This window comes from Pecten maximus, chromosome 7 (assembly GCF_902652985.1).
Source record: "Pecten maximus chromosome 7, xPecMax1.1, whole genome shotgun sequence".
In the NCBI taxonomy this organism is placed as follows: Eukaryota; Metazoa; Mollusca; class Bivalvia; order Pectinida; family Pectinidae; genus Pecten; species Pecten maximus.
In genome coordinates, this window is record NC_047021.1 from 3,111,868 (window position 1) to 3,138,874 (window position 27,007).

The window sequence follows — 27,007 nt, forward strand, 5'->3', positions numbered from 1 at the left end:
GAATGAGCACTTGGATTCTTCTGAAACACAAAAAGACTAGAGGCACTGGAAACATTCCACAATTTACAGAACCGCAACACACTAAGTCTTATAAACATTCCAGATATCAAACTGCTCACTTATAAACAGTTTCTGATACACAAATATGCTTTGTGGAAGTCAACCTTCTTCACTAGATTATAAAATAATGCTTTTCTTCCATGATTAGCTTTTTAGCCGACAGCCTAAATGCACTCAATGACAATAAGGTTATACAAGTTTTGTATAATAAGCTCATTTTTCGTTAAAATCAGGTAGGTATAAATGCCCAATGAACCGTTTGAAGGCCTTACGTTTGTATAATACAAATATCATTTTAGAATCCATAATACATATTCATGATAAAAGCATTCTCCTCTAATATACACAAAATTTGTATAATACTAAATGTAACAGTGACAAGGATAATTGGGTTAATATAAATCACAGTTTCCATATAGAAAATGTCTTTAACAATGAGAGATTTCTTCTAAAAAAGATGATTTTATCATCAATAATTAGGCATATTAAATTTCATAAAACAATGTGTTTCCAAAGAAACCATTTTTGTAGGAAGAATTGAAAATAATATCATTTAACCTACAGGTGTAGATGTTACAATGATTGACTGTGACTTACGATCTTTATAATACAAAGTGTACCAATGAACACAGATATTCAGGAAAAACAAGCACGTTGCAGCAACCCTGACACAACAGTGTCTTGTTAGCTGGACAAGTTACTTCTGAGCCAATAGTAGATCCATCCCATGTTTGATCATTTCAAACTGTTGTTATACTTTCTGTCAGAAAAACAGAGTATTTCTATAATGATGGTAAATACCCTAATGATACTCCAAAGATGATAAGCTAGTCGTTTCTGTTTCACTTACTATAATGTGTAATATAACCCAACTACTGCTGAAACATGAAATTCAAACTTGTGTCTGACCTCAAAAACTTGACCTCAAGTAGCTACATGTTACAGAGTTTTAAAAAATCAAGCTTTTAAAAAGCATGGAACACATTTGGGAATATTGCAAGCTGTCAAACACTTAAAGACCGTTTCTGTCTGGGCTGTACCATCTGTGACTTCAGGGTTGGTCAGCTCGTTCCATGTAAAAACATGTACACACAACTCTGTGGAGCGGACCGCTACATGTAACGGACAAACACAACATGTAATATCACAGACTTGTTGCTTAGGAACCGGCATCACAGGGCTCGTGTGTCAGCCGTCGAGTAATCAGCGTCACCTCACACACTTCAGCTTTGGTCATGACTTGGCTTTTAGGAAGAATGACTGTAAAACAACAAAGGTTATTTAAAAGTTACTTAAATATTCTGTGTAGTGTTCTGGATGTCACTCAATTTGAATTGTGTAGTAAATGGTGCATATACCTAAAAATTGTTTGATGAAATCTTAACTCCAATTATCTACCAAAACTCAATGAAATCTCATCATATTCACTCATTTCCATCCATTAAGGGGCGTTATTAGTGTTATGTAAGGATTATCACGTTATAGTGTCATGTAACGGTCAGTTTCTTACCTTAAAAAATGCCCTAAATAACTTGCTTTCTGATTGTAATGCTTGACAAAACTCCTGTGAAAGAAGAAAAACAACTTTTTAACACCAAAGGCAAGTGTTACAATTCTTACACTTTTTGATTTAAATGTGTAAAATATCCTATATTTAGTGTTGTGTAATCAGCAAAAAATCTAAATCGATGATCAGTTGGAATTGGCAGGACAAACCAATCCAATAATAGTTTTTCATTATTGGTTTTACAATACTTTCAGGTAATTGTTTATTGTGTTATCAGTAAAAGATTGTTCACAACCCAATATATGTATTTTGACGTGAAAAATATACAGACTAGGCAAAATATACAGACTAGGCAAAAAATATACAGACTAGGCAAAATATACAGACTAGGCAAAATATACAGACTAGGCAAAACTAGGTACAGTTATACATCGCATTTATTAAATCAAATGTCTCATTTTTAAGGACAAGCTCAAGTAAAATGTGGCACTGATATCACAGCACCCTTCAGTCGGCACAGTCAGTGGGGTTTTCATTTTAGTGTGAGACAAGCTAGTATATAATAGAATGTCTAAACACCATGTAATATTGTCAGTTATATGTAGACTGAGACCAGCTAGTATATAATAGAATGTCTAAACACCATGTAATATTGTCAGTGATATTTATGACCATTGACAGTGATATATGTGTCAATTTCTCCTGATATATAAAAGAGAACAATCTCCTGCCAATTAATCGATTATAAATTTTACCATCGATGATCGGAATCGGATAAGTTAATGGATTCCTACCGGTCATCACAACAACACTACCTATATTCTTTACTGTTATACACTGATCATTTAAAGATGATGTTGATAGCAATGTACCTGTATGTGCATGATGCTGCACCTACATGGAAATAGGAAAGTTGTATTGTGTTGTAAATATTTATTGTCTTACCTGTGTCTGTTCTGGAGACATCTGAAGCTTGGGTAAATACTCTCGTTGTAAATAACTGATACATTCCTCTCCCTGAAATTAAACCAAACTCTGATAAATTTCTAATTCACAAAACAGATGTCAGGACATTTTTAATTCAAACACCATTATATTAATACTGTACAGTATTACCCAGTCCATAACGGACACAAGGATTTCATGTTAGTAAGATTTATGGCACAGGGACAGGGTTTACAGGCTTAGGAATAAGATAATAACTTCTAAACCATCTTAAGGAGGAGTCTGTACCACATTAATTCTATAGTAATACATCTGAAATCCTTCTTGAACCAAGTCACATTCTACAAAAACTTCTCTTATTCAAGGAAGATCAATATTATTTTCATACTTACTCTTTTTTCTAAGACTGATTTGAGACAAAGCGCACATTCACCGAGAGCCTGTAGGATAAAGGTTTGAAAATCAGTAAAAATGTAAGTTAAAACAACAAAGCTCTGTCTCAAAGGGTGATTGAAAGTATATATCAAAGTTTTAAATCCAAACATAAGAGTTACATGTGAATATTGGAGGAAAATATAGTCCATATCAGTAATGGAGGTAAATATAGTCCATATCAGTAATGGAGGTATAGTCCATATCAGTAATGGAGGTAAATATAGTCCATATCAGTAATGGAGGTATAGTCCATATCAGTAATGGAGGTAAATGTAGTCCATATCAGTAATGGAGGTATAGTCCATATCAGTAATGGAGGTAAATATAGTCCATATCAGTAATGGAGGTAATTATAGTCCATATCAGTAATGGAGGTATAGTCCATATCAGTAATGGAGGTAAATGTAGTCCATATCAGTAATGGAGGTAAATGTAGTCCATATCAGTAATGGAGGTAAATGTAGTCCATATCAGTAATGGAGGTAAATGTAGTCCATATCAGTAATGGAGGTAAATGTAGTCCATATCAGTAATGGAGGTAAATGTAGTCAATATCAGTAATGGAGGTAAATGTAGTCCATGTCAGTAATGGAGGTAAATATAGTCCATAGCAGTATTGGAGGTAAATGTAGTCCATATCAGTAATGGAGGTAAATATAGTCCATATCAGTAATGGAGGTAAATGTAGTCCATATCAGTAATGGAGGTAAATATAGTCCATATCAGTATTGGAGGTAAATGTAGTCCATAACAGTAATGGAGGTAAATGTAGTCCATATCAGTATTGGAGGTAAATGTAGTCCATATCAGTATTGGAGGTAAATATAGTCCATATCAGTATTGGAGGTAAATATAGTCCATATCAGTATTGGAGGTAAATGTAGTCCATATCAGTAATGGAGGTAAATGTAGTCCATATCAGTAATGGAGGTAAATATAGTCCATATCAGTATAGGAGGTAAATATAGTCCATATCAGTATTGGAGGTAAATGTCCATATCAGTATTGGAGGTAAATATAGTCCATATCAGTATTGGAGGTAAATGTAGTCCATATCAGTAATGGAGGTAAATGTCGTCCATATCAGTAATGGAGGTAAATATAGTCCATATCAGTATAGGAGGTAAATATAGTCCATATCAGTATTGGAGGTAAATGTCCATATCAGTATTGGAGGTAAATATAGTCCATATCAGTATTGGAGGTATAGTCCATATCAGTATTGGAGGTATAGTCCATATCAGTATTGGAGGTATAGTCCATATCAGTATTGGAGGTAAATGTAGTCCATATCAGTATTGGAGGTAAATATAGTCCATATCAGTATAGGAGGTAAATATAGTCCATATCAGTAATGGAGGTAAATATAGTCCATATCAGTAATGGAGGTAAATATAGTCCATATCAGTAATGGAGGTAAATATAGTCCATATCAGTATTGGAGGTATAGTCCATATCAGTATTGGAGGTATAGTCCATATCAGTATTGGAGGTATAGTCCATATCAGTATTGGAGGTAAATGTAGTCCATATCAGTAATGGAGGTAAATATAGTCCATATCAGTATTGGAGGTAAATATAGTCCATATCAGTATTGTAGGTAAATGCAGTCCATATCAGTAATGGAGATATAGTCCATATCAGTAATGGAGGTAAATGTAGTCCATAGCAGTAATGGAGGTAAATATAGTCCATATCAGTAATGGAGGTAAATATAGTCCATATCAGTATTGGAGGTAAATATAGTCCATATCATTATTGGAGGTAAATGTAGTCCATATCAGTATTGGAGGTAAATATAGTCCATATCAGTATAGGAGGTAAATGTAGTCCATATCAGTATTGGAGGTAAATATAGTCCATATCAGTATTGGAGGTATAGTCCATATCAGTATTGGAGGTATAGTCCATATCAGTATTGGAGGTAAATGTAGTCCATATCAGTAATGGAGGTAAATATAGTCCATATCAGTATTGGAGGTAAATATAGTCCATATCAGTATTGTAGGTAAATGCAGTCCATATCAGTAATGGAGATATAGTCCATATCAGTAATGGAGGTAAATGTAGTCCATAGCAGTAATGGAGGTAAATATAGTCCATATCAGTAATGGAGGTAAATATAGTCCATATCAGTATTGGAGGTAAATATAGTCCATATCATTATTGGAGGTAAATGTAGTCCATATCAGTATTGGAGGTAAATATAGTCCATATCAGTATAGGAGGTAAATGTAGTCCATATCAGTATTGGAGGTAAATATAGTCCATATCAGTATTGGAGGTATAGTCCATATCAGTATTGGAGGTATAGTCCATATCAGTATTGGAGGTAAATGTAGTCCATATCAGTAATGGAGGTAAATATAGTCCATATCAGTATTGGAGGTAAATATAGTCCATATCAGTATTGTAGGTAAATGCAGTCCATATCAGTAATGGAGATATAGTCCATATCAGTAATGGAGGTAAATGTAGTCCATAGCAGTAATGGAGGTAAATATAGTCCATATCAGTAATGGAGGTAAATATAGTCCATATCAGTATTGGAGGTAAATATAGTCCATATCATTATTGGAGGTAAATGTAGTCCATATCAGTATTGGAGGTAAATATAGTCCATATCAGTATAGGAGGTAAATGTAGTCCATATCAGTATTGGAGGTAAATATAGTCCATATCAGTATTGGAAGTATAGTCCATATCAGTAATGGAGGTATATATAGTCCATATCAGTAATGGAGGTAAATGTAGTCCATATCAGTATAGGAGGTAAATATAGTCCATATCAGTATTGGAGGTAAATATAGTCCATATCAGTATTGGAGGTATAGTCCATATCAGTAATGGAGGTAAATATAGTCCATATCAGTATTGGAGGTAAATGTAGTCCATATCAGTAATGGAGGTATAGTCCATATCAGTAATGGAGGTAAATATAGTCCATATCAGTAATGGAGGTAAATGTAGTCCATATCAGTAATGGAGGTAATATAGTCCATATCAGTAATGGGGGTAAATATAGTCCATATCAGTATAGGAGGTAAATATAGTCCATATCAGTATTGGAGGTAAATGTAGTCCATATCAGTAATGGAGGTAAATGTCGTCCATATCAGTATTGGAGGTAAATGTAGCCCATATCAGTAATGGAGGTAAATGTCGTCCATATCAATAATGGAGGTAAATATAGTCCATATCAATAATGGAGGTAAATGTAGTCCATATCAGTATTGGAGGTAAATGTAGCCCATATCAGTAATGGAGGTAAATGTCGTCCATATCAGTATTGGAGGTAAATGTAGTCCATATCAGTATTGGAGGTAAATATAGTCCATATCAGTATAGGAGGTAAATGTAGTCCATATCAGTATTGGAGGTAAATATAGTCCATATCAGTATTGGAAGTATAGTCCATATCAGTAATGGAGGTATATATAGTCCATATCAGTAATGGAGGTAAATGTAGTCCATATCAGTATAGGAGGTAAATATAGTCCATATCAGTATTGGAGGTAAATATAGTCCATATCAGTATTGGAGGTATAGTCCATATCAGTAATGGAGGTAAATATAGTCCATATCAGTATTGGAGGTAAATGTAGTCCATATCAGTAATGGAGGTAAATATAGTCCATATCAGTAATGGAGGTAATATAGTCCATATCAGTAATGGGGGTAAATATAGTCCATATCAGTAATGGAGGTAAATGTAGTCCATATCAGTATTGGAGGTAAATATAGTCCATATCAGTATTGGAGGTATAGTCCATATCAGTAATGGAGGTAAATATAGTCCATATCAGTATTGGAGGTAAATATAGTCCATATCAGTAATGGAGGTAAATGTAGTCCATATCAGTAATGGAGGTAATATAGTCCATATCAGTAATGGGGGTAAATATAGTCCATATCAGTAATGGAGGTAAATGTAGTCCATATCAGTATTGGAGGTAAATATAGCCCATATCAGTAATGGAGGTAAATGTCGTCCATATCAGTATTGGAGGTAAATGTAGCCCATATCAGTAATGGAGGTAAATGTCGTCCATATCAATAATGGAGGTAAATATAGTCCATATCAATAATGGAGGTAAATGTAGTCCATATCAGTATTGGAGGTAAATGTAGCCCATATCAGTAATGGAGGTAAATGTCGTCCATATCAGTATTGGAGGTAAATGTAGTCCATATCAGTAATGGAGGTAAATATAGTCCATATCAGTAATTGAGGTAAATATAGTCCATATCAGTAATGGAGGTAAATGTAGTCCATATCAGTATTGGAGGTAAATATAGTCCATATCAGTATTGGAGGTAAATATAGTCCATATCAGTAATGGAGGTATAGTCCATATCAGTAATGGAGGTAAATATAGTCCATATCAGTAATGGAGGTAAATATAGTCCATATCAGTATTGGAGGTAAATGTAGTCCATATCAGTAATGGAGGTAAATGTAGTCCATATCAGTAATGGAGGTAAATATAGTCCATATCAGTATTGGAGGTAAATGTAGTCCATATCAGTATTGGAGGTAAATATAGTCCATATCAGTATTGGAGGTAAATATAGTCCATATCAGTAATGGAGGTAAATGTAGTCCATATCAGTAATGGAGGTAATATAGTCCATATCAGTAATGGGGGTAAATATAGTCCATATCAGTAATGGAGGTAAATGTAGTCCATATCAGTATTGGAGGTAAATATAGCCCATATCAGTAATGGAGGTAAATGTCGTCCATATCAGTATTGGGAGGTAAATGTAGCCCATATCAGTAATGGAGGTAAATGTCGTCCATATCAATAATGGAGGTAAATATAGTCCATATCAATAATGGAGGTAAATGTAGTCCATATCAGTATTGGAGGTAAATGTAGCCCATATCAGTAATGGAGGTAAATGTCGTCCATATCAGTATTGGAGGTAAATGTAGTCCATATCAGTAATGGAGGTAAATATAGTCCATATCAGTATTGGAGGTAAATATAGTCCATATCAGTATTGGAGGTAAATATAGTCCATATCAGTAATGGAGGTATAGTCCATATCAGTAATGGAGGTAAATATAGTCCATATCAGTAATGGAGGTAAATATAGTCCATATCAGTATTGGAGGTAAATGTAGTCCATATCAGTAATGGAGGTAAATGTAGTCCATATCAGTAATGGAGGTAAATATAGTCCATATCAGTAATGGAGGTAAATATAGTCCATATCAGTATTGGAGGTAAATATAGTCCATATCAGTATTGGAGGTAAATGTAGTCCATATCAGTAATGGAGGTAAATGTAGTCCATATCAGTAATGGAGGTATAGTCCATATCAGTAATGGAGGTAAATATAGTCCATATCAGTATTGGAGGTAAATATAGTCCATATCAGTATTGGAGGTAAATATAGTCCATATCAGTAATGGAGGTAAATATAGTCCATATCAGTAATGGAGGTAAATGTAGTCCATATCAGTAATGGAGGTAAATATAGTCCATATCAGTAATGGAGGTAAATATAGTCCATATCAGTATTGGAGGTAAATATAGTCCATATCAGTTTATCACTAAAATACATTAACGTATCATCTTCCTTACCAGACAATCACAAATTATACATCCTTTTTAACAACTTACCAATGACGTCTGTCCATCATTGAGGTCAAAGGTCGGCTTGAGTGGAGCCATGAAACATGCGGGTAAAATACTATCGTAGATAAACTCCAGGAATCCTGGGATACTAGTGTCATGGCCTCCTACAATGAAAACATAAAACATGACAGTCATGCAGTCTAGTATGGCAGAGGTTCAATCATTCAGTCTAGGTTGACAGAGGTTCACTCATTCAGTCTAGTGTGACAGGTTCACTCATTCAGTCTAGTGTGACAGGTTCACTCATTCAGTCTAGTATGACAGAGGTTCACTCATTCAGTCTAGTATGACAGAGGTTCACTCATTCAGTCTAGCATGACAGAGGTTCACTCATTCAGTCTAGCATGACAGAGGTTCACTCATTCAGTCTAGCATGACAGAGGTTCACTCATTCAGTCTAGCATGACAGAGGTTCACTCATTCAGTCTAGTATGACAGAGGTTCACTCATTCAGTCTAGCATGGTAGAGGTTCACTCATTCAGTCTAGTATGACAGAGGTTCACTCATTCAGTCTAGTATGACAGAGGTTCACTCATTCAGTCTAGCATGACAGAGGTTCACTCATTCAGTCTAGCATGACAGAGGTTCACTCATTCAGTCTAGTATGACAGAGGTTCACTCATTCAATCTAGTATGACAGAGGTTCACTCATTCAATCTAGTATGACAGAGGTTCACCCATTCAATCTAGTATGACAGAGGTTCACTCATTCAATCTAGTATGACAGATGTTCACTCATTCAGTCTAGTTTGACAGAGGTCCAGCAAAGGCAGAAAAATATAAACACCTCTCTTACATCAATGCTAGTTTTATAGATGAATTTAACAGTGTTTTGTTTATATCAGGTTTAAATATGACTTTAATATTTTCTATGACATGGAAGTACATAACTGTAATATGATGCCATTGTACTCTGACAATATATACAGATATTTCTGATTACTTACCCCAACATTCCACTAACTTTCTCAAAATGGAGAAACACATTTTCTGACTCTGAAGCAAAGAAAATTTCATTACATCAATAAATATTTTTGTAATTAATCAATTTTTTCTGCAACTGAGTTGAAGAAGGTCGATTTTCAACAGAAGAGAAAACAGTTATTGTACTGAGAGCTGATTTCCTTTATTTGCCATTTAATTTTGAAATTTAATTACAAAATAAGTTCTACATATATATGCAGACGTTCCCGAATGCAATGAATTAGATATTTATACCCAATATCATAGATCAGTAGTAGAATCTATTTCTGCTAGATTTTCACATCTGTCAACATTTTGGAGTGATATAAGCCTGATTTACCTGGGGGTCAGGCAGATCAACAGCTCCCTGAACGATGGTCACCAAGACATCATGTAAATTCTGCATGTCTGAAATCATACAGAAAGTGGATTTCACTTCACTGTGTGTTGTAGCTTTGTTCCAATAAAAATTCTGAGGCATCTATCTCTCACCAAAATTTCTTTTAATAGTCAAATTCTAAATCAGTTCCTGTTTACCATAAAGAGCTCATGATCACTTTCCTTATCTTAAGAGATACAGCTAATATTGTTAAATCTAAATCAAACAACATAAATCAGTTCCTATTTACCATAAAGAGCTCATGATCACTTTCCTTATTTTAGAGATACAGCTAATATTGTTAAATCTCAATCAGACACCATCAATCAGTTCCTATTCACCATAAAGTGCTCATGATCACTTTCCTTATCTTAAGAGATACAGCCAATATTGTTAAATCTGAATCAGACAGCATAAGTCAGTTTCTATTCACTATAAAGAGACACATGCTCCCCTCACCTTGATTTCCTAACACATCAACACTGTTGTTTGACACCAAGGTTGATAAAAACAGGAAGTAACTTCGTCGTAACATCTTCCTCTCTTCAGCAGTCTCCTGATCCAGGGCGTCGGCTGGGGTGGTCAGGGCGTGGTAGATAGCCTGCACCAGAGGCATGAACACCTTCTGTAGGAATGGGCCAATGTCTCTCTGTAACAGAGAGTAAAGTCACAGTGACCTATATACATTTGTATACCACACAGTGTAGTAGCCCTAATGATCATTATAACTGGGCCATAAATACAGAAGTAGTCACAGTGACCTATATATACTACACAGTGTAGTACCCCTGATAATCATTATAACTGGGCCATAAATACAGAAGCAGTCACAGTGACCTATATATACCACACAGTGTAGTACCCCTGTAATCATTATAACTGGGCCATAAATACAGAAGTAGTCACAGTGACCTATATATACTACACAGTGTAGTACCCCTGATAATCATTATAACTGGGCCGTAAATACAGAAGTAGTCACAGTGACCTATATATACCACACAGTGTAGTAGTCCTGATAATCATTATAACTGGGCCATAAATACAGAAGTAGTCACAGTGACCTATATATACCACACAGTGTAGTACTCCTGATAATCATTATAACTGGGCCATCAATACAGTAGTAGTCACAGTGACCTATATATACCACTCAGTGTAGTAGCCCTGATAATCATTATAACTGGGCCATAAATACAGAAGTAGTCACAGTGACCTATATATACCACACAGTGTAGTACTCCTGATAATCATTATAACTGGGCCATAAATACAGTAGTCACAGTGACCTATATATACCACACAGTGTAGTACCCCTGATAATCATTATAACTGGGCCATAAATACAGAAGTAGTCACAGTGACCTATATATACCACACAGTGTAGTACCCCTGATGATCATTATAACTGGGCCATAAATACAGAAGTAGTCACAGTGACCTATATATACCACACAGTGTAGTAGCCCTGATAATCATTATAACTGGGCCATAAATACAGAAGTAGTCACAGTGACCTATATATACCACACAGTGTAGTACCCCTGATAATCATTATAACTGGGCCATAAATACAGAAGTAGTCACAGTGACCTATATATACTACACAGTGTAGTACTCCTGATAATCATTATAACTGGGACATAAATACAGAAGTAGTCACAGTGACCTATATATACTACACAGTGTAGTACTCCTGATAATCATTATAACTGGGCCATAAATACAGAGTTAGTCACAGTGACCTATATATACCACACAGTGTAGTACCCCTGATAATCATTATAACTGGGCCATAAATACAGAAGTAGTCACAGTGACCTATATATACCACACGGTGTAGTAGCCCTGATAATCATTATAACTGGGCCATAAATACAGAAGTAGTCACATAAACATGTGGTCAATTTTTAATATGATTCACTTGTCCGATAATCTTAAATTAAAAAAAAAGTATTTAACCAAATATAACAACATGCTTTGAGTTTTAATCGCAAATGTTTAGAGTTATGTGTACCTTAAATTTCATAATCAGCTGGTTCATGAGAGGAATGAAATCATGCAGTTCTTTGGCATCAGGTTTCTTCAGTAAGTTTTCCATGACAACAGGCACAAAGGGCAAGATTTCCTTCTCCATACAGACAACCATGCGGTGGAGATACTGACGTACACCAGTCTGAATCTGTTGGCGGTGTGTTGGGGCATTTAGGGCCTGCAGGAAGATCCGGAGCAGGTGAGTAAAGGTATCAACACACCCACATAATTGCATCGTCTGGGAGTTTGAGAAACCTTTGCTGACTCGACTGAAATCAGGAGTACATAATGAAGCAGTATTCAAAAATTTGGATCACAAAACGAATCACAAGGAGGCACCTTTAATGTGCTTTAGTTTGGTAGTAGAAGTTTTTTCAAAAATGATATCGAAACTTTGGGTCATACAGAAGAAAATGTTTAGAAAAAAATATAGAAATTTATTTTTTAACCCATTTTGTAATTGTGATAAAAATTTCAGAATGGTGATTAAGATTCCATTCACAGTCTGCTTACCTCGCTAGGGCTGTCGACATGTTGATGCTGTGAGCATATGCCAGTTTTCTTCGCTCATCTGTTTCAGCTACAAATTTGGCAAGTAAACCTTCAAATTTGGTGGCAATTGGCGAGAGAAGTTGCTTCATCAACTCCTGCTTTTTCTGCAATTAGAGATAATCATAACTGTTCCATACAAATCAGACAAACAAAACTGCAGTTCATTTTATACTCGAACTAGAAAATGTCTGTTAGACATAAATGTCCCCACTGCCACATGACACCTCGAAACATAGTTAGGTGAGGATCGCATAAGCAGCTCCCGAGATTAGCTAGTTACAATACATTGGGTCGGGATGGACATGGGTAACACTATATGTCTGTACGACATAATTGCCCTGTTGCTGTGTAACCAAGTTTGACAAAAATCCACGAAACAAGGAAGTTGCCAAGTGTTTAAATTGAATCAGTTGATGATTTTCTATATATAGCAAGTGCTACCTTGAAACCCTGAAACACAACGATGTCTGAATTACACACTTACATGACCTTGACCTTTAAGTTTAACCAAAATCTCTAAAAGAATGAAGTTGCTATGTGGTCAATGTTGAATCGGGACGGGACAGGACTGGACGGGACTGGACAGACAAGGGCAAAATCATCAAGCAAATTGAAAGTTTCAGTGTAGATGTATACCTCTGGTGGTAGGGTGCTATTGACAATTAAACTGCCCGCAGTCTCGTACAGGAAGAGCTGGTCCTCTCCAGACATGAGCTGTTGATATCCGTTGTCAGGAGTGTTGATCACCAGTAGACCCTGTATACGCTTTAGGATATCCTCCAGGAACGGCTGCATGTGGGACCTGTCACCAACAAAAACATATCAGTACCTTTGACCTGGCAGGTATTTCAAATCAAAACTGCTGGCTTAGTTTACTTAAAGTCATACCTTTATATATATCACTGAGTCTTACCTGAGAGACTTGACAAATCTGGAGAAGAGATAAGATGTTCGACTCCTGACTTGTGATGACGGGTGTCGAAACCCTCGCTCATCAGTAAAGGCCATCTACCAACCAAAAGTAAAGATATCAGGTAACATATATTAATCATATAACTGTTCTGTCATGTAATAAACACCCATGTCACAAGTATCATCATTAATACCACTACAGGAATGTAATGTACACCCATGTCACAAGTATCATCATTAATACCACTACAGAAATGTAATGTACACCCATGTCACAAATATCATCATTAATACCAAAATTTGACATATTAAAAATTTGTCTGTATTTGTAGGGAAATCATTTTGAATGCGAGTAATGTGACTGTCCTTCACTGTGATGTCTGAAATTATTAACGTTCTTTTGATAAATTCTGTATAAGCAGGACATTCAGTATCAAATAATCCTCTACATAATATCACTAGACAAATGAAGGGTGTTGTGACATACCAGTGTGTCGGGTATTGTTACCTCCCCTGACATTGGAACAATAATACACAACAATACAGACAGTTATAATTCTAAATTTTACAGATGTCGACTTACCACAATATCAGGAATGTGCTGAGGTTCACAGTTAAAGAATTTGTCATATCGCACAACTGTCTCAAAAAACTGGAGAACAACAGCTGTATGTCCCTGACAGCTAACTCTGCTGGTAGCCAACTGGAAAAATAACAACATCGCCAGTTACACCTCGTTATCACCAGGACTCATTAGCACTGTAACATCCCCAGTTACACCTCGTTATCACCAGGACTCATTAACACTGTAACATCCCCAGTTACACCTCGTTATCACCAGGATAATGACTCATTAACACTGTAACATCCCCAGTTACACCTCATTATCACCAGGACTCATTAACACTGTAACATCCCCAGTTACACCTCGTTATCACCAGGATAATGACTCATTAACACTGTAACATCCCCAGTTACACCTCGTTATCACCAGGATAATGACTCATTAACACTGTAACATCCCCAGTTACACCTCGTTATCACCAGAATAATGACTCATTAACACTGTAACATCCCCAGTTACACCTCGTTATCACCAGGACTCATTAACACTGTAACATCCCCAGTTACACCTCGTTATCACCAGGATAATTAAGCATTAAACTGTCTTTTTATGGATTATATGGTCTATATAGATGCCAGAGCTTTGCAGACAATCTTCATAATGCGCTAGCTAGCGCATTATGAAATGATTGTCTGCAAAGCTCTGGCATCTATATAGACCATATAATCCATAAAAAGACAGTTTAATGTTTATATTTACGTTTTCTATATTAGTTTCTTTTCGATTTCAACTTTAATTTTCATTATAATTTGAAATCTGACTTTTATCGACGTTTCCACTGTCAGAGGTCAACAAATAGAACAGCCTATTCTGATTCACGTGCTGATTGGCAAAAAAAAATAAAAAAAAATAGTGCGTGGAAATCATTAAAAAAATACTGAAAACATCATCAGATATTTTAATAACAATATCAATAATATTAGTAGTCAGTATTTCAGAATATACGGATGAATTATTCAGTTTGTTAACGATTTCGGATTTTTTTTAAAAATTTACCATCCGGAACAATTATGCGGATGGAAATTTCACCCGTCACCACGCGCACGCAACGGCTGACAGCATTGACAGAGTTTAGCTATGAAAGTTGAATGTGCAGTGGGAGAAAGTGGAATTCGCCAAAAAACCAGATGTAAACATGTTCTTTGATTGCATGGAAACCTGATTACAGTTTATAGTAGCTACAACAGCACCGGTGTCAGGGATACGACCAATGAGAGAAGTGACAGTGGCCGAGGGAGTTAGACGAGCTTCAGCGACAACTTTGCTTGTGACGGGTACCATGGCTGTTTCAAGTCTAGGATGCGTTAGACACGGTAATGCACCACTTGATGCTTTCTTTTGTGAAGAAGAAACTGTTCTATTGTACGACCGGAGAGAAGCCTCGTTCTTATGATTTGACATAAACATGATGTGTCGGGTTTCAAATTTTTTGTCATTCAAACACTGGATGGCGGTGGCGCGCAAACAATGTGGTGTGTAATGATTTTCCACTCTGGCCCCGGAACAAATATCTGTCAACATATGTGTTTATTAAATCTTGTTTTATTTCCATTTTCGTGATTGTTAACCATTCTTACCTTTATTTTCGTTTTACATTTTAAGATTTGTTTTCTGGTCTCGTACTCTATCCGATAGCATGATGAGCAATGATAAGATGCCATTTGTTTACATTGGTTGCAAGTAGTTCCGGGGGATCCGGTCGCGTATGAATAACACCCGAATGCACGATTTGGGTGTCAGTTATGCATAGAATGGTGTCACGCTTTGGGTGTCAGTTATACTCTCATAGACTGCAAATTTGTTTAGTTTGTCTATATCATGGCTTTGCCATCCAAATGTAAATATTGACTCATTAACACTGTAACCTCCCCAGTTACACCTCGTTATCACCAGGACTCATTAACACTGTAACATCCCCAGTTACACCTCGTTATCACCAGGACTCATTAACACTGTAACATCCCCAGTTACACCTCGTTATCACCAGAACTCCATAACACTGTAACAACCCGATACCACATGGTACTGGGAATCCTTGGCTACCTTGGCTCTTTCTTGTACTTGGAAAGCTGTGGTTGGATACAATCTAAGGCCAGATTTAATGTGATAAATTACAGTGACAATGAAATATCCCTTCAAGCACCTTAAGTTACTAGTGATTGGACAATTTTATAGAATAATTTGAGTAGCTCCCCTAGATATGAGTTCAAACCAGATGCTATGTACAAGTCTTGGCCGATTGCATAAATCTCATGAAACAACAATATGCCAGACATAATATTTGTTTTCAATGTTGTTGAGATATAACTGAGAGAGTGTGTATACATACCAGTCTCATCATCTCCTGTAGAGCCGTCACCTTGTTGGACTCTCCACTAAAATGTTGTCCCTGGGAAGCCTGTAGTCAAATAATGCATCATCACTATCACATTATAATAATCAACACTGTATCAATGAACACCAAACTTTCTTGTGGCCAATCGGTTGGTGAATTAACCCCTAAAGTTTCCTCTGCTTGCTTATAGACTTATGGACATTTGTAATAAACATCACACAATAATCCTGTAGAAAGTGGATTAGTAAGCTACACCAATGTTAAAATCATGCAAACTATCTTTACGCAAAATCGTTAGGTTATTTTTTTATAAATATTTATCTGTATTTTTTTCTCGTGACATTAATATGCATGCATATAAAGATTTCACATCTAGAGCACACAAAGCATTACTTACAGTGCCTATACTTACAGGCAGAGCCTCCCCTAGTGTGTACAGTAGGAAGATCGCAATCTCAATATCACACACTTCGCGTTTTTCCCAGTGAGGCAGTGTCTGTGTCACACAGGTGTGTACCGTCAACAGAACAAGGTCACTGTCCTGTTATAAACAAACAAAAATATTATCTCCGAGGTAAATCAAGGCCTACAAAAAGAAACTTTTCTGAAGGTCTAGACAGGCTTCTTGTTTTTTGCTCATGTTACAAGTTTCCAGTATCATTTATCACTTTTTTGCTCATGTTACAAGTTTCCAGTACCATTTGTTCCTTTTTTCTTCATGTTACAAGTTTCCAGTATCAATTAACACTTTTTTCTTCATGTTACAAGTTTCAAGTATCATTTATCACTTTTTTGCTCATGTTACAAGTTTCCAGTACCATTTATCACTTTTTTGCTCCTGTTACAAGTTTCCAGTATAATTTATCCCTTTTTCCTCATGTTACAAGTTTCCAGTACCATTTATTCCTTTTTTCGTCACGTTACAAGTTTCCAGTACCATTTATTCCCTTTTTCCTCATGTTACAAGTTTCCAGTATCATTTATCACTTTTTTGCTCATGTTACAAGTTTCCAGTATCATTTATCACTTTGTTCTCCTCATGTTACAAGTTTCCGGTATCAATTAACACTTTTTTTCCTCACGTTACAAGTTTCAAGTATCATTTATCCCTTTTTTTCTCACGTTACAAGTTTCCAGTAAAATTTATCCCTTTTTTCGTCATGTTACAAGTTTCAAGTATCATTTATCCTTTTTTTTCTCACGTTAGAAGTTTCAAGTAAAATTTATCCCTTTTTTCGTCACGTTACAAGTTTCCAGTACCATTTATTCCTTTTTTCCTCATGTTACAAGTTTCCAGTATCATTTATCCCTTTTTTCCTCATGTTGCAAGTTTCCAGTATCATTTATCAGTTTTTTCCTTCATGTTACAAGTTTCCAGTGTCATTTATCACTTTTCTTTTTTACTTACCAGAGCAGCCAGATTGGTGAAAGTTGTCTTTAGCTGTTTCCTATATTCCTGGAACATGGCTTCTTCTTCCCCCTGTAAATGTCATTCCCATATACATTAATATTTTATGCAAACATGTACGTTTTATAAATAAACATGGTCTTAGTTAAAGGCGTACAGCTCAGGGCGAATGACTATTATAATATTTGAAATTAATTTCACCCACAAATTTATACATGTATAATCAAAATAGAAGTTCAATCTACACCTTGGTAGGATCTGAGTAACCTCCTGTCCAATCTACACCTCAATCAGATCCGAGTAACCTGTACAATCTACACCTCGGTCAGATCCGAGTAACCTGTACAATCTACACCTCGGTCAGATCCGAGTAACCTGTACAATCCACACCTCGGTCAGATCCGAGTAACCTGTACAATCCACACCTCGGTCAGATCCGAGTAACCTGTACAATCCACACCTCGGTCAGATCCGAGTAACCTGTACAATCCACACCTCGGTCAGATCCGAGTAACCTGTACAATCTACACCTCGGTCAGATCCGAGTAACCTGTACAATCTACACCTCGGTCAGATCCGAGTAACCTGTACAATCTACACCTCGGTCAGATCCGAGTAACCTGTACAATCTACACCTCGGTCAGATCCGAGTAACCTGTACAATCTACACCTCGGTCAGATCCGAGTAACCTGTACAATCCACACCTCGGTCAGATCCGAGTAACCTGTACAATCCACACCTCGGTCAGATCCGAGTAACCTGTACAATCCACACCTCGGTCAGATCCGAGTAACCTGTACAATCCACACCTCGGTCAGATCCGAGTAACCTGTACAATCCACACCTCGGTCAGATCCGAGTAACCTGTACAATCCACACCTCGGTAATATACCTAGGTCAGATCGGAGTAACCTTTCCAATCTACACCTAGGTCAGATCCCAGTAACCTGTGCAATCCACACCTAGGTCAGATCCCAGTAACCTTACAATCCACACCTAGGTCAGATCCCAGTAACCTTACAATATACACCTAATATAACTCATTAAGATCCGACTTACCTCATGTTCAAAGTTGTAGGACTCGTCATATTTCATCTTCTTTATGACTGTGTACAGCAGACCCTGGAAGGACATTAATATGTTATGATGGGATAGAGATGGTGTTTGGTTTGAATATCAACACAGCTAATCATCATATAGTACCACATACACAATGATTTGATACAACTGTGATATTATGGTGAGACTTTTGATGTTTAATTTATTTTACTACACCATGAAATTATGAATTGAAGATATAATATTTTAAGATGATAATAATATGTAAACAGACTTAGCAATTGAAAAATATTTTTAACTTTTATTGATCAAGTATAATTTTTAAAGATTTCTGATACTTTTTATCATACTTCTTACAGTTTAATTATCAAACTGAAACTGATATCTAGAGTAGATCTTGTGCATATTATGACATATTTCAAATCAGAATGATGTCTTGAAAACAGCCTGTGGCATCAACATACAAAAATGAACAAAGGGCCATAACTCTGACATCACAAAAGTTTTAGCTGTGTGGTTTTGGTAATCGCACAGACAATTGGTACACTGTAAATGTAGGTGAAAGATTGTAAGAGTTATGTTCTGGACAAGGTGATGGACTGTCAGAATTGGGAGATATCTGTACCTCCATGTTCTGTCGCTGTTTCTGACTGATAGGCTTCATCTGTTTGAGAAGAGCTATGTAATCTTGTGAGAACTGTGTCACTCCACTGGAAACATCATCATCTTCATCACCAAGGAAACGAAACATCAGCGGCACTTTGTTCTCCAGGGCCTGAAGTGCTATTTCTGTTGCCTCAGTGTCTCCTGTTTTGGATAGTCTACAGAAAAAAGAGTCAAAAAAAAGTAATATGGAGAGCTAATTCACCAGGATCACATTTATTCTCTTCCAATACATCTATGAAGGACAGAACTGCTTTTAGCTATATATAACAAATAATAAAAAAAACAAACATTAGAAGTGAAATAGGTAGGGTGTCTGAACTTCATTAATAGGAATATGTATGTAGTTTATAATCCATTTTTCAATCAAAGTCTTCTGAACACTTTTCCATAAAAAGTCCACTTGACTAAACTCACTTTTGCCAGCTAAGAATAAGGTTGACTCCAATGCCGTTGATCAGCTTTGATAGCTTGGCCATAAAGTCACCTTCTTCATCCTGTCAACACAAAAAAATTCTGATAAATCATAATAATAGCACACTTGCAATTGTCAAAGAGAGGCAAAAAAGCTATAAATCTTTTAAATGTAAAAATAAAAGTATGTAAACTTTATTTGGATTAAGGTTTAAATCTGAAGTCTATCATGTCCCTGTTGCCTGATAATCACCAGATATACATGATTATAAAATATTTGTGAACACCTACCTCTGGTGGAGAAAGAATCCCCTGACTCTCCAGAACACTGGTGAAGGACTCCACTAGTTTGGTTTTGGCAATCGAGTCCATGCCCTTGTTGATGATGTCTAGGATACAGTCACATGCACTCTCCCTGAGTAGAGGTTCGGACATGAATCGGAGCAGTGCGGCCACAACCTTGTCGTTGGCGATGAGATTGATGTCTATCCAGGAGACATACTTACCTACAACCTCCAGACACATACAACACACCTCTGGGTTGGTAGTCTGGTATGTTATCTGTGTAATATTTAAAAGAGAAATCATTCTTCTACCCCAAAAGTTTTGTACCAGTTAATAAAACAAGATATCTAAATGAAGTTCCTATTATACATTGTACTGGTATATACAAAGAATTAAAGCCATAGAAAAGTAATTAATTGGTTCTCAGGCCCGCCCGGATAAAAAAAAGGTAGCCGCATTTACCAATTTTATTGCAAAAACAACAGAGTAAAGTTCACCTAATGCACCAATAAACTTGGGGGAAAAAATCCGGAAAAATTGTTCTGCATTCCTGCTCGAGGTTTAGTCTTGCCGATATTTCAAGGGTTTGAAAAAAAAAGCATTTACAAGCGCTAAAGAGACCTAGCTAGTTGATACAATGGCTGACTATTTCAATGTGGACGATGGCTAATTGATATCCTTGCACACACTGCCTGAAGATTCGGAAAGGATCAACAATAAAACTGCTATGGAATATACTTGGGTGGATTTTCGAAAGCTTGTTCAATGGCAGAGCTATATATTTTGATAAAGGATGGGTCAATGGCGAATGGGACATGGACGTTTCCCGACAAACTGAAACATTTTGCCGTTTTTTGTTGAAACTAGAACACTGACACGTCAGAAAGGGCCCCGCTATGTGTCTGACCCTTCAGGGTAAATGTAATAATTATTGTCAGTGTTTTTCCTGCCTATATAACTGGATGCGCCAAACGACCCCATTCTCAATGCGTTTTAGCCTGATTTTTTCCCAAAATCAACTCAAAAATTCCAAATAACATTTGTATGACGACTTTTCACAATCAATGAAAAAATTCCCAGTTTCGTTTTTAGGAATACACTGTGCACTGTAAAATTGGTTAGCATAGAAAATTCAATGTGTGTGTTTGGGTGTAATTTACAGTTTGCGCTCAAATTTTCCCAATTTGGCATATTGAATTTTTCCCAAAATACCCAGGAAAAACACTGATCGTAATATATTGACATGAAACTATTAGATATATGTTTTTGATTAACCTTTGCTATTGTTTCATTAATGTTAGCATTAATAGGGCCACTGACAATACTGCTTATTATTATTGTATGGAAAAGCTAGCTAAAAGAATTCTACAAGCATTACACTTTTCAAATTTGTTTCAAATCTAATATCAAGGAGCACACAAACTGATATAAACTCAATGCAGTTATTCTAATAAGGTAAACTTGAGAGGGTTTTCTGAAAAACAAAACATACCAAATGTGAAGAAAAGGGGAGAAAAAAAGGATTTTTTAAAATATTTTAATAATGTCCTTTTTTTGTCATTTGAGGTATAAGAAATCCAAACCAGTACTTTTTTCACCTTTTTTTGTTTTAAAACTTTTTATATTTAGACCCAATCAACTTCAAAATTTGGTTGCTTGACACCAACTTACCTTCATAATGTCATAACAAAATCTTTAATACCATTTAAAAAATGTCAATCCGACCTTAACATATGACCCATTGACTTTGAACTTTGGTCAGTTGATACCTTGTTTGATTGTGACCAACTTAAGATTTACCATTTAAAAAATGTCAATCCAACCTTAACATATGACCCATTGACTTTGAACTTTGGTCAGTTGATATCTTGTTTGATTGTGACCAACTTTGCATAAGTCATAAATTATGCTAATGGAAGACTGTAATAGTATTGTATATGTATGTGTGTATTGTGGTTTTATGTCAATATGTAAAATGTTACATCATCGAAAATCGGCTTTCCTCAATACCTGTATGTACCAATTTTCGCCGCAATCAAATAATATAAAAATTTCTACCAATCAGAAGCCTCTGTTTCATTCCCATGACAACACAGGTTTTGGAAAGGTGAACCATTGTTCCCTCAAAACCCCTATATACCAATTCTCTCACCAAAATCAAACAATAACTAAATTTTGACCAATCAGAAACCTCCATTTGTTACCATGGCAACAGACGGTTTCGTAAGTGGTACCATTGTGTTTGGCTTCCCTAAATACCACTATGTACCTATTTTTACCGAAATCGAACAATATCGAAATTTCAACCAATCAGAAACCTCCATTTGTTACCATGGTGACAGACGGTTTCATAAGTGGTACCATTGTGTTTGGCTTCCCTAAATACCACTATGTACCAATTTTCACCGAAATCGAACAATATCGAGATTTCAACCAATCAGAAACCTCCATTTGTTACCATGGCAACAGACGATTTTGTAAGTGGTTCCATTGTGTTTGGCTTCCCTAAATACCACTATGTACCAATTTTCACCGAAATCCTCCAACTCTTGTCAATAATTTGGCGCAAAAGAAAAAAACGGACAGACGGACAACCTGATTACTATAGGGCACCGCATCTTTGATGCGGGGCCCTAATAAACAATTCTGCAATCTGCTATAACTAATGTTTCAAATTTATATAAAAGCATATCAAAAACAAGATCATTCATTGATAAGAAAATGTCAAAATTGGTTTGACTGCTAAAATCCAAAAGAATTAATGAACACAAAAGTTGCTTCTAAGCATTTATTGAAATATTTTACTTTGATGTAACAGAAAAAAAATTGTTCTCATCTGTTTTATAGCCAATAAAATGATAAAAAATACCTCCCTCTCTCATCTATTTTTTCAAAAATTGACCTGAGAACCAAATAATTATTTTCATATGGCCTAAGTCCTGAATCTGACCAACCTATAACACTTACCATGATCTGGTACCAAGTGTCCACTAACTGAGGTATGCACTGATCTCTCATGGTATCTTTAATTAAAGTGTTCCTCTGGATTTCCTGAAGAAAGAATTTAATAAGTAAAATACATAGACATTTTACACAATTCTTTTTTATATTGTATTTCAAAGCTGACTTCAACGGTTGTATATGTAGCAGCAGTCATACTAATGTCTGTTTCAAGAGATTAAAACTGATACATAATATTGTAAATGGTTGTTGATTATATATCAAAAGATAAATAATTTTGAAAATGAAATATGTTTTAAGTGTTCTAAGCCAATGAATGAAAAATAATAGTTATATGTGACAGCAACAATTATGGTGTGTGAATGTCAACGAGCAAGATATTTTGACGTACATCTTCAAAGAAATGATTGTGTGACCTTCCTCTCCAAAATGATAATATTTCAATTAGTCCAATAGATTGTTTACCCGACACAATAAATATGATTATTTCAGTGCTCAACTTCCATACATAACAGGTAAGAAACACTGTGCTATAAGGAAATATTACCTGACTGGTGTGGACTATGTCACGGTCCACTACTTCACTGTCAATAGCGAGAAAGATTCTCAGATAGATATCTACCAGCTGTGGGCTGGGGGTGAGGGCCTGGGACAGGTCAGAGAAAAAACTTGGCCAGCGGTGAGGGTAGTCCACAATAAAGGCTAGTGATATCACTTGTCCCATCTTATTCCTGATGAAACTCCTGTCACTGCCCGCTGATGATCCCTACAAACATACACATAGAATAATTACAGTACTCAAATGACCCAAAACAAATTCTCCTCAAGGATAAATATCAAACTATCTAATTTGTTTTAATCAAATTGCTTTACATTTTCAAGATACATCGTGTACCATTTTAAATATCTTGAGACATGTTCAATTACAAAAACAAACACTGTGTTCTGTTTCCCTACCAACCCTACTAATCCGTGACTATCCTTCTATATTAACCCTTTAAAAGATATGTCAATAGGTTTATATTTTAGTTACCTGAAGCTGGAGATATTGACCAATCATAGTACGAATCATCTGCTGTTCCTCCATGTTTACATTTGCATACCTTAAACACACATATAAACATCTCAACACTCTTATTTAATTAAAAAAACTTCTTGAATAGTTTTCTGAAAGAATTATTCAGTTATATTTCTGAATGTATCAATATCATTTAATCATAATCCATGTTATATCATGATATATTTAACATTATATAGATAACATTAAAAAGTGAAATTTTAATATGTTACACAAGGAAGGGCTATTTAAGATCAAAATGTATGCATACCTTTCCTTCAGGAAGTGCTCAACAACTTGTAAGCAGAAGAATCGAACATGGTCATTGCTGAAAAATTCAGTTTAACAAATTACATTCTATACTCAGTATTCAGTAAATGTTTGATTTAAATATGAAATAAAACCAAAAATAAATTATAACAATTATTATTGATCTGTATGGCTATTATTTCAGTATTTGCAAAATCCAATTCTAAACTGAAGTGTTTTTAAACATATACTTATAATACGAATAAAATAAAGCTGATATTCTGGTATGACATGTACATAGCTTTCCTCCTTTTGAATTAATGAAACGTTACTCTTATAAAAATTGAAAGAATATTGACAGCTAAGCAATGTTTGCAGAGAAAATATGTGTAAGTATATAAATATAATAACCATAATCTGAATATATATATATACATCTATCATACGGACCTGCTATAGTGTGGATTCATAAAGGATTCCGCACAAATTTTCCAACCATCATCAGCAGACTTCAGCTGCTCAAAATATTGCAAAGCCTAAAAAAAAAAAGACAAAATTATCATAAACACTAGATAGATATAATATATGTCTTTTCAATAGATATGCATATATATCTCTTATAAAACTCAAGATATCTTATTTGATGAGTCTAGTCCCATATGCAAATGATAAGTCTAGATTGGATTTTTTTTATAATATACATATATATATCAATAGTTAAATACCAGAGTGTCATTATTTATTATTTCTAATAACAATAAATTAAGTAATCAGCAAGGTAAGTTAAAATTTTAATTAATCTTACCCTGGCCTGAGTTTGTGGGTCAGCAGCAGGACTCAGGCCCCTAAGGGCATCCTCATCCATGCTAAAAATATACTGATACACCCACTGTCTGTTGTTCTCAATGGACCTGTTGTTGTAGGTCTGTTGGTTATGATATAATACCTCAGGTGTACATGCTGGAAAATAAAAGGAAAATATAATGAAAAGTATAGGACTTTTTATGTACTTAACTCTAAATTTAAACTGTGTTGTAAAAATAAGTGTGGAAGAACAAGAAAATACACATTCATGTAGAGCATCTAAACAGGAATTAAACCAATGTATCCATCTTCTCTTTTAGATCTACTTCTTCTAAATGGTAATGACCAACTTCAACAATTTGAAGATATCCGTTGTGATAATCCTTGGCTCTACAAAATGAGACAAAGAAACATTCAAATTCTTAGAGTCAGCTGTGTGTAAATGTAGTTAACACTCAGTAGGCATACAATATATTTAACGCTAAGTATAAGCACCAAATTGACAAAAATTAATCAGACACAGACATCTGTATAGTGAATATTGAATAAGGTCTCCTGTTCACACTGGGATCTTTTTAATGCACAGTATTCTGACTGTGACTACAATAAAAAAGCTGTCTGGTTTCTTTCTCCCTCGAACATAACAAGCTGTTTAGATGTGGCCTGTATATGTGTAACAGAGCGCATGATAAATTAAATTTAAATCACTGCCTCCGCTAGGGATCGAACCCGGGACCTCTGCCTTACTAGTCTTACGCTCAACCAATCGAGCTAAAGAGAAGATCTCTCTAGCCGAGCGGTATATTGCGGCTAGTATTTACCAGGGTTACATAGTCCCCCTCCAGGAAAGAACTCGTCCTCAAGTTTCCAGGGGTAACAGCGATGCTTTCCCAAGCAGCGATGAGTATCATTCCCGAGTCCCTACATGGGTGCCAATGTAACAGAGCGCATGATAAATTAAATTTTAATCACTGCCTCCGCTGGGGATCGAACCTGGGACCTCTGGCTTACTAGTCTTACGCTCAACCGATCGAGCTAAAGAGAAGATCTCTCTAGCCGAGCGGTATATTGCTGCTAGAATTTACCAGGGTTACATATATATGTATAAAAGGAACGGGTCGATGTGGCTTGTACATAGTGTTAAAAACGGCCTTTGTCATTCAGCTGAAGGGTCATGCTTCTTTGTCTCAGAAGGTAGAGTCGTTGGTTATCACGCCGGAGACCCGGGTTCGATTCCTGTCGGAGCACCCGGTAGGAATGTTTTTTTCCTGTTCTTCACACATGTGGTAACATCTAACGTCAAAACTACATAATTGTCTGCAGCTAATTACTTGAAGAAATAATGGAAACGTATTTCGAGTTGCGATTTGCAGTTAATACCATTACGAAGAGTGAAGCTGCGGCATAGGTTAGCGTCGCCATAGGTGTGCATAACATATCGCAAAATATAAACAAACGATGTTTGATGATCAACCAAAACAAATCTAATCATACAGCGTAACACAGACCACTACAGCTGTATATCACTGCCATTTTCAGTTCATCATGGTTATACCGCTAGTGTTGTGTGCCTTACTCAGTTGAAAATACGTTATGATGCAACTCACCTCAATACCAGTCTATTTAAATCACAAATCTATTTCAGTCAGGCCGGCCACGTTTCGTCATCAGGCAATCGCCATCTTGAATTTGGTAGATCTCGCTAACGC

At 35.8% G+C, this 27,007-nt stretch overlaps 1 protein-coding gene across 3 annotated transcripts; it reads right to left on the reverse strand.

Annotated features, from left to right (window-relative positions):
- Positions 1-1,141: 1,141 nt before the first annotated feature.
- LOC117331338 (exportin-T-like) lies at positions 1,142-26,991 on the reverse strand. Of its 3 annotated transcripts, none has more exons than XM_033890020.1 (27): positions 26,906-26,991; positions 25,300-25,454; positions 24,945-25,030; positions 24,517-24,573; positions 24,222-24,291; positions 23,736-23,954; positions 23,195-23,278; positions 20,234-20,503; positions 19,946-20,025; positions 19,491-19,686; positions 18,866-18,928; positions 17,806-17,877; positions 16,795-16,938; positions 16,392-16,460; positions 14,021-14,140; positions 13,439-13,533; positions 13,162-13,327; positions 12,487-12,629; positions 11,957-12,242; positions 10,399-10,588; positions 9,901-9,968; positions 9,545-9,593; positions 8,582-8,700; positions 2,905-2,952; positions 2,513-2,584; positions 1,571-1,624; positions 1,142-1,320 (listed from the first exon to the last, which is right to left on the reverse strand). In XM_033890020.1, exons 2-27 carry the CDS (start codon positions 25,357-25,359, stop codon positions 1,294-1,296), a joined length of 2,907 nt encoding a protein of 968 aa, XP_033745911.1. In that variant the 5' UTR covers positions 25,360-25,454; positions 26,906-26,991; the 3' UTR covers positions 1,142-1,293. The 3 variants fall into 3 exon arrangements, with proteins under 3 accessions (XP_033745911.1, XP_033745910.1, XP_033745909.1); XM_033890019.1 differs by lacking the exon at positions 26,906-26,991 and adding an exon at positions 26,807-26,878 and having other exon boundaries at positions 16,810-16,938; XM_033890018.1 differs by lacking the exon at positions 26,906-26,991 and adding an exon at positions 26,807-26,878.
- Positions 26,992-27,007: the final 16 nt, after the last annotated feature.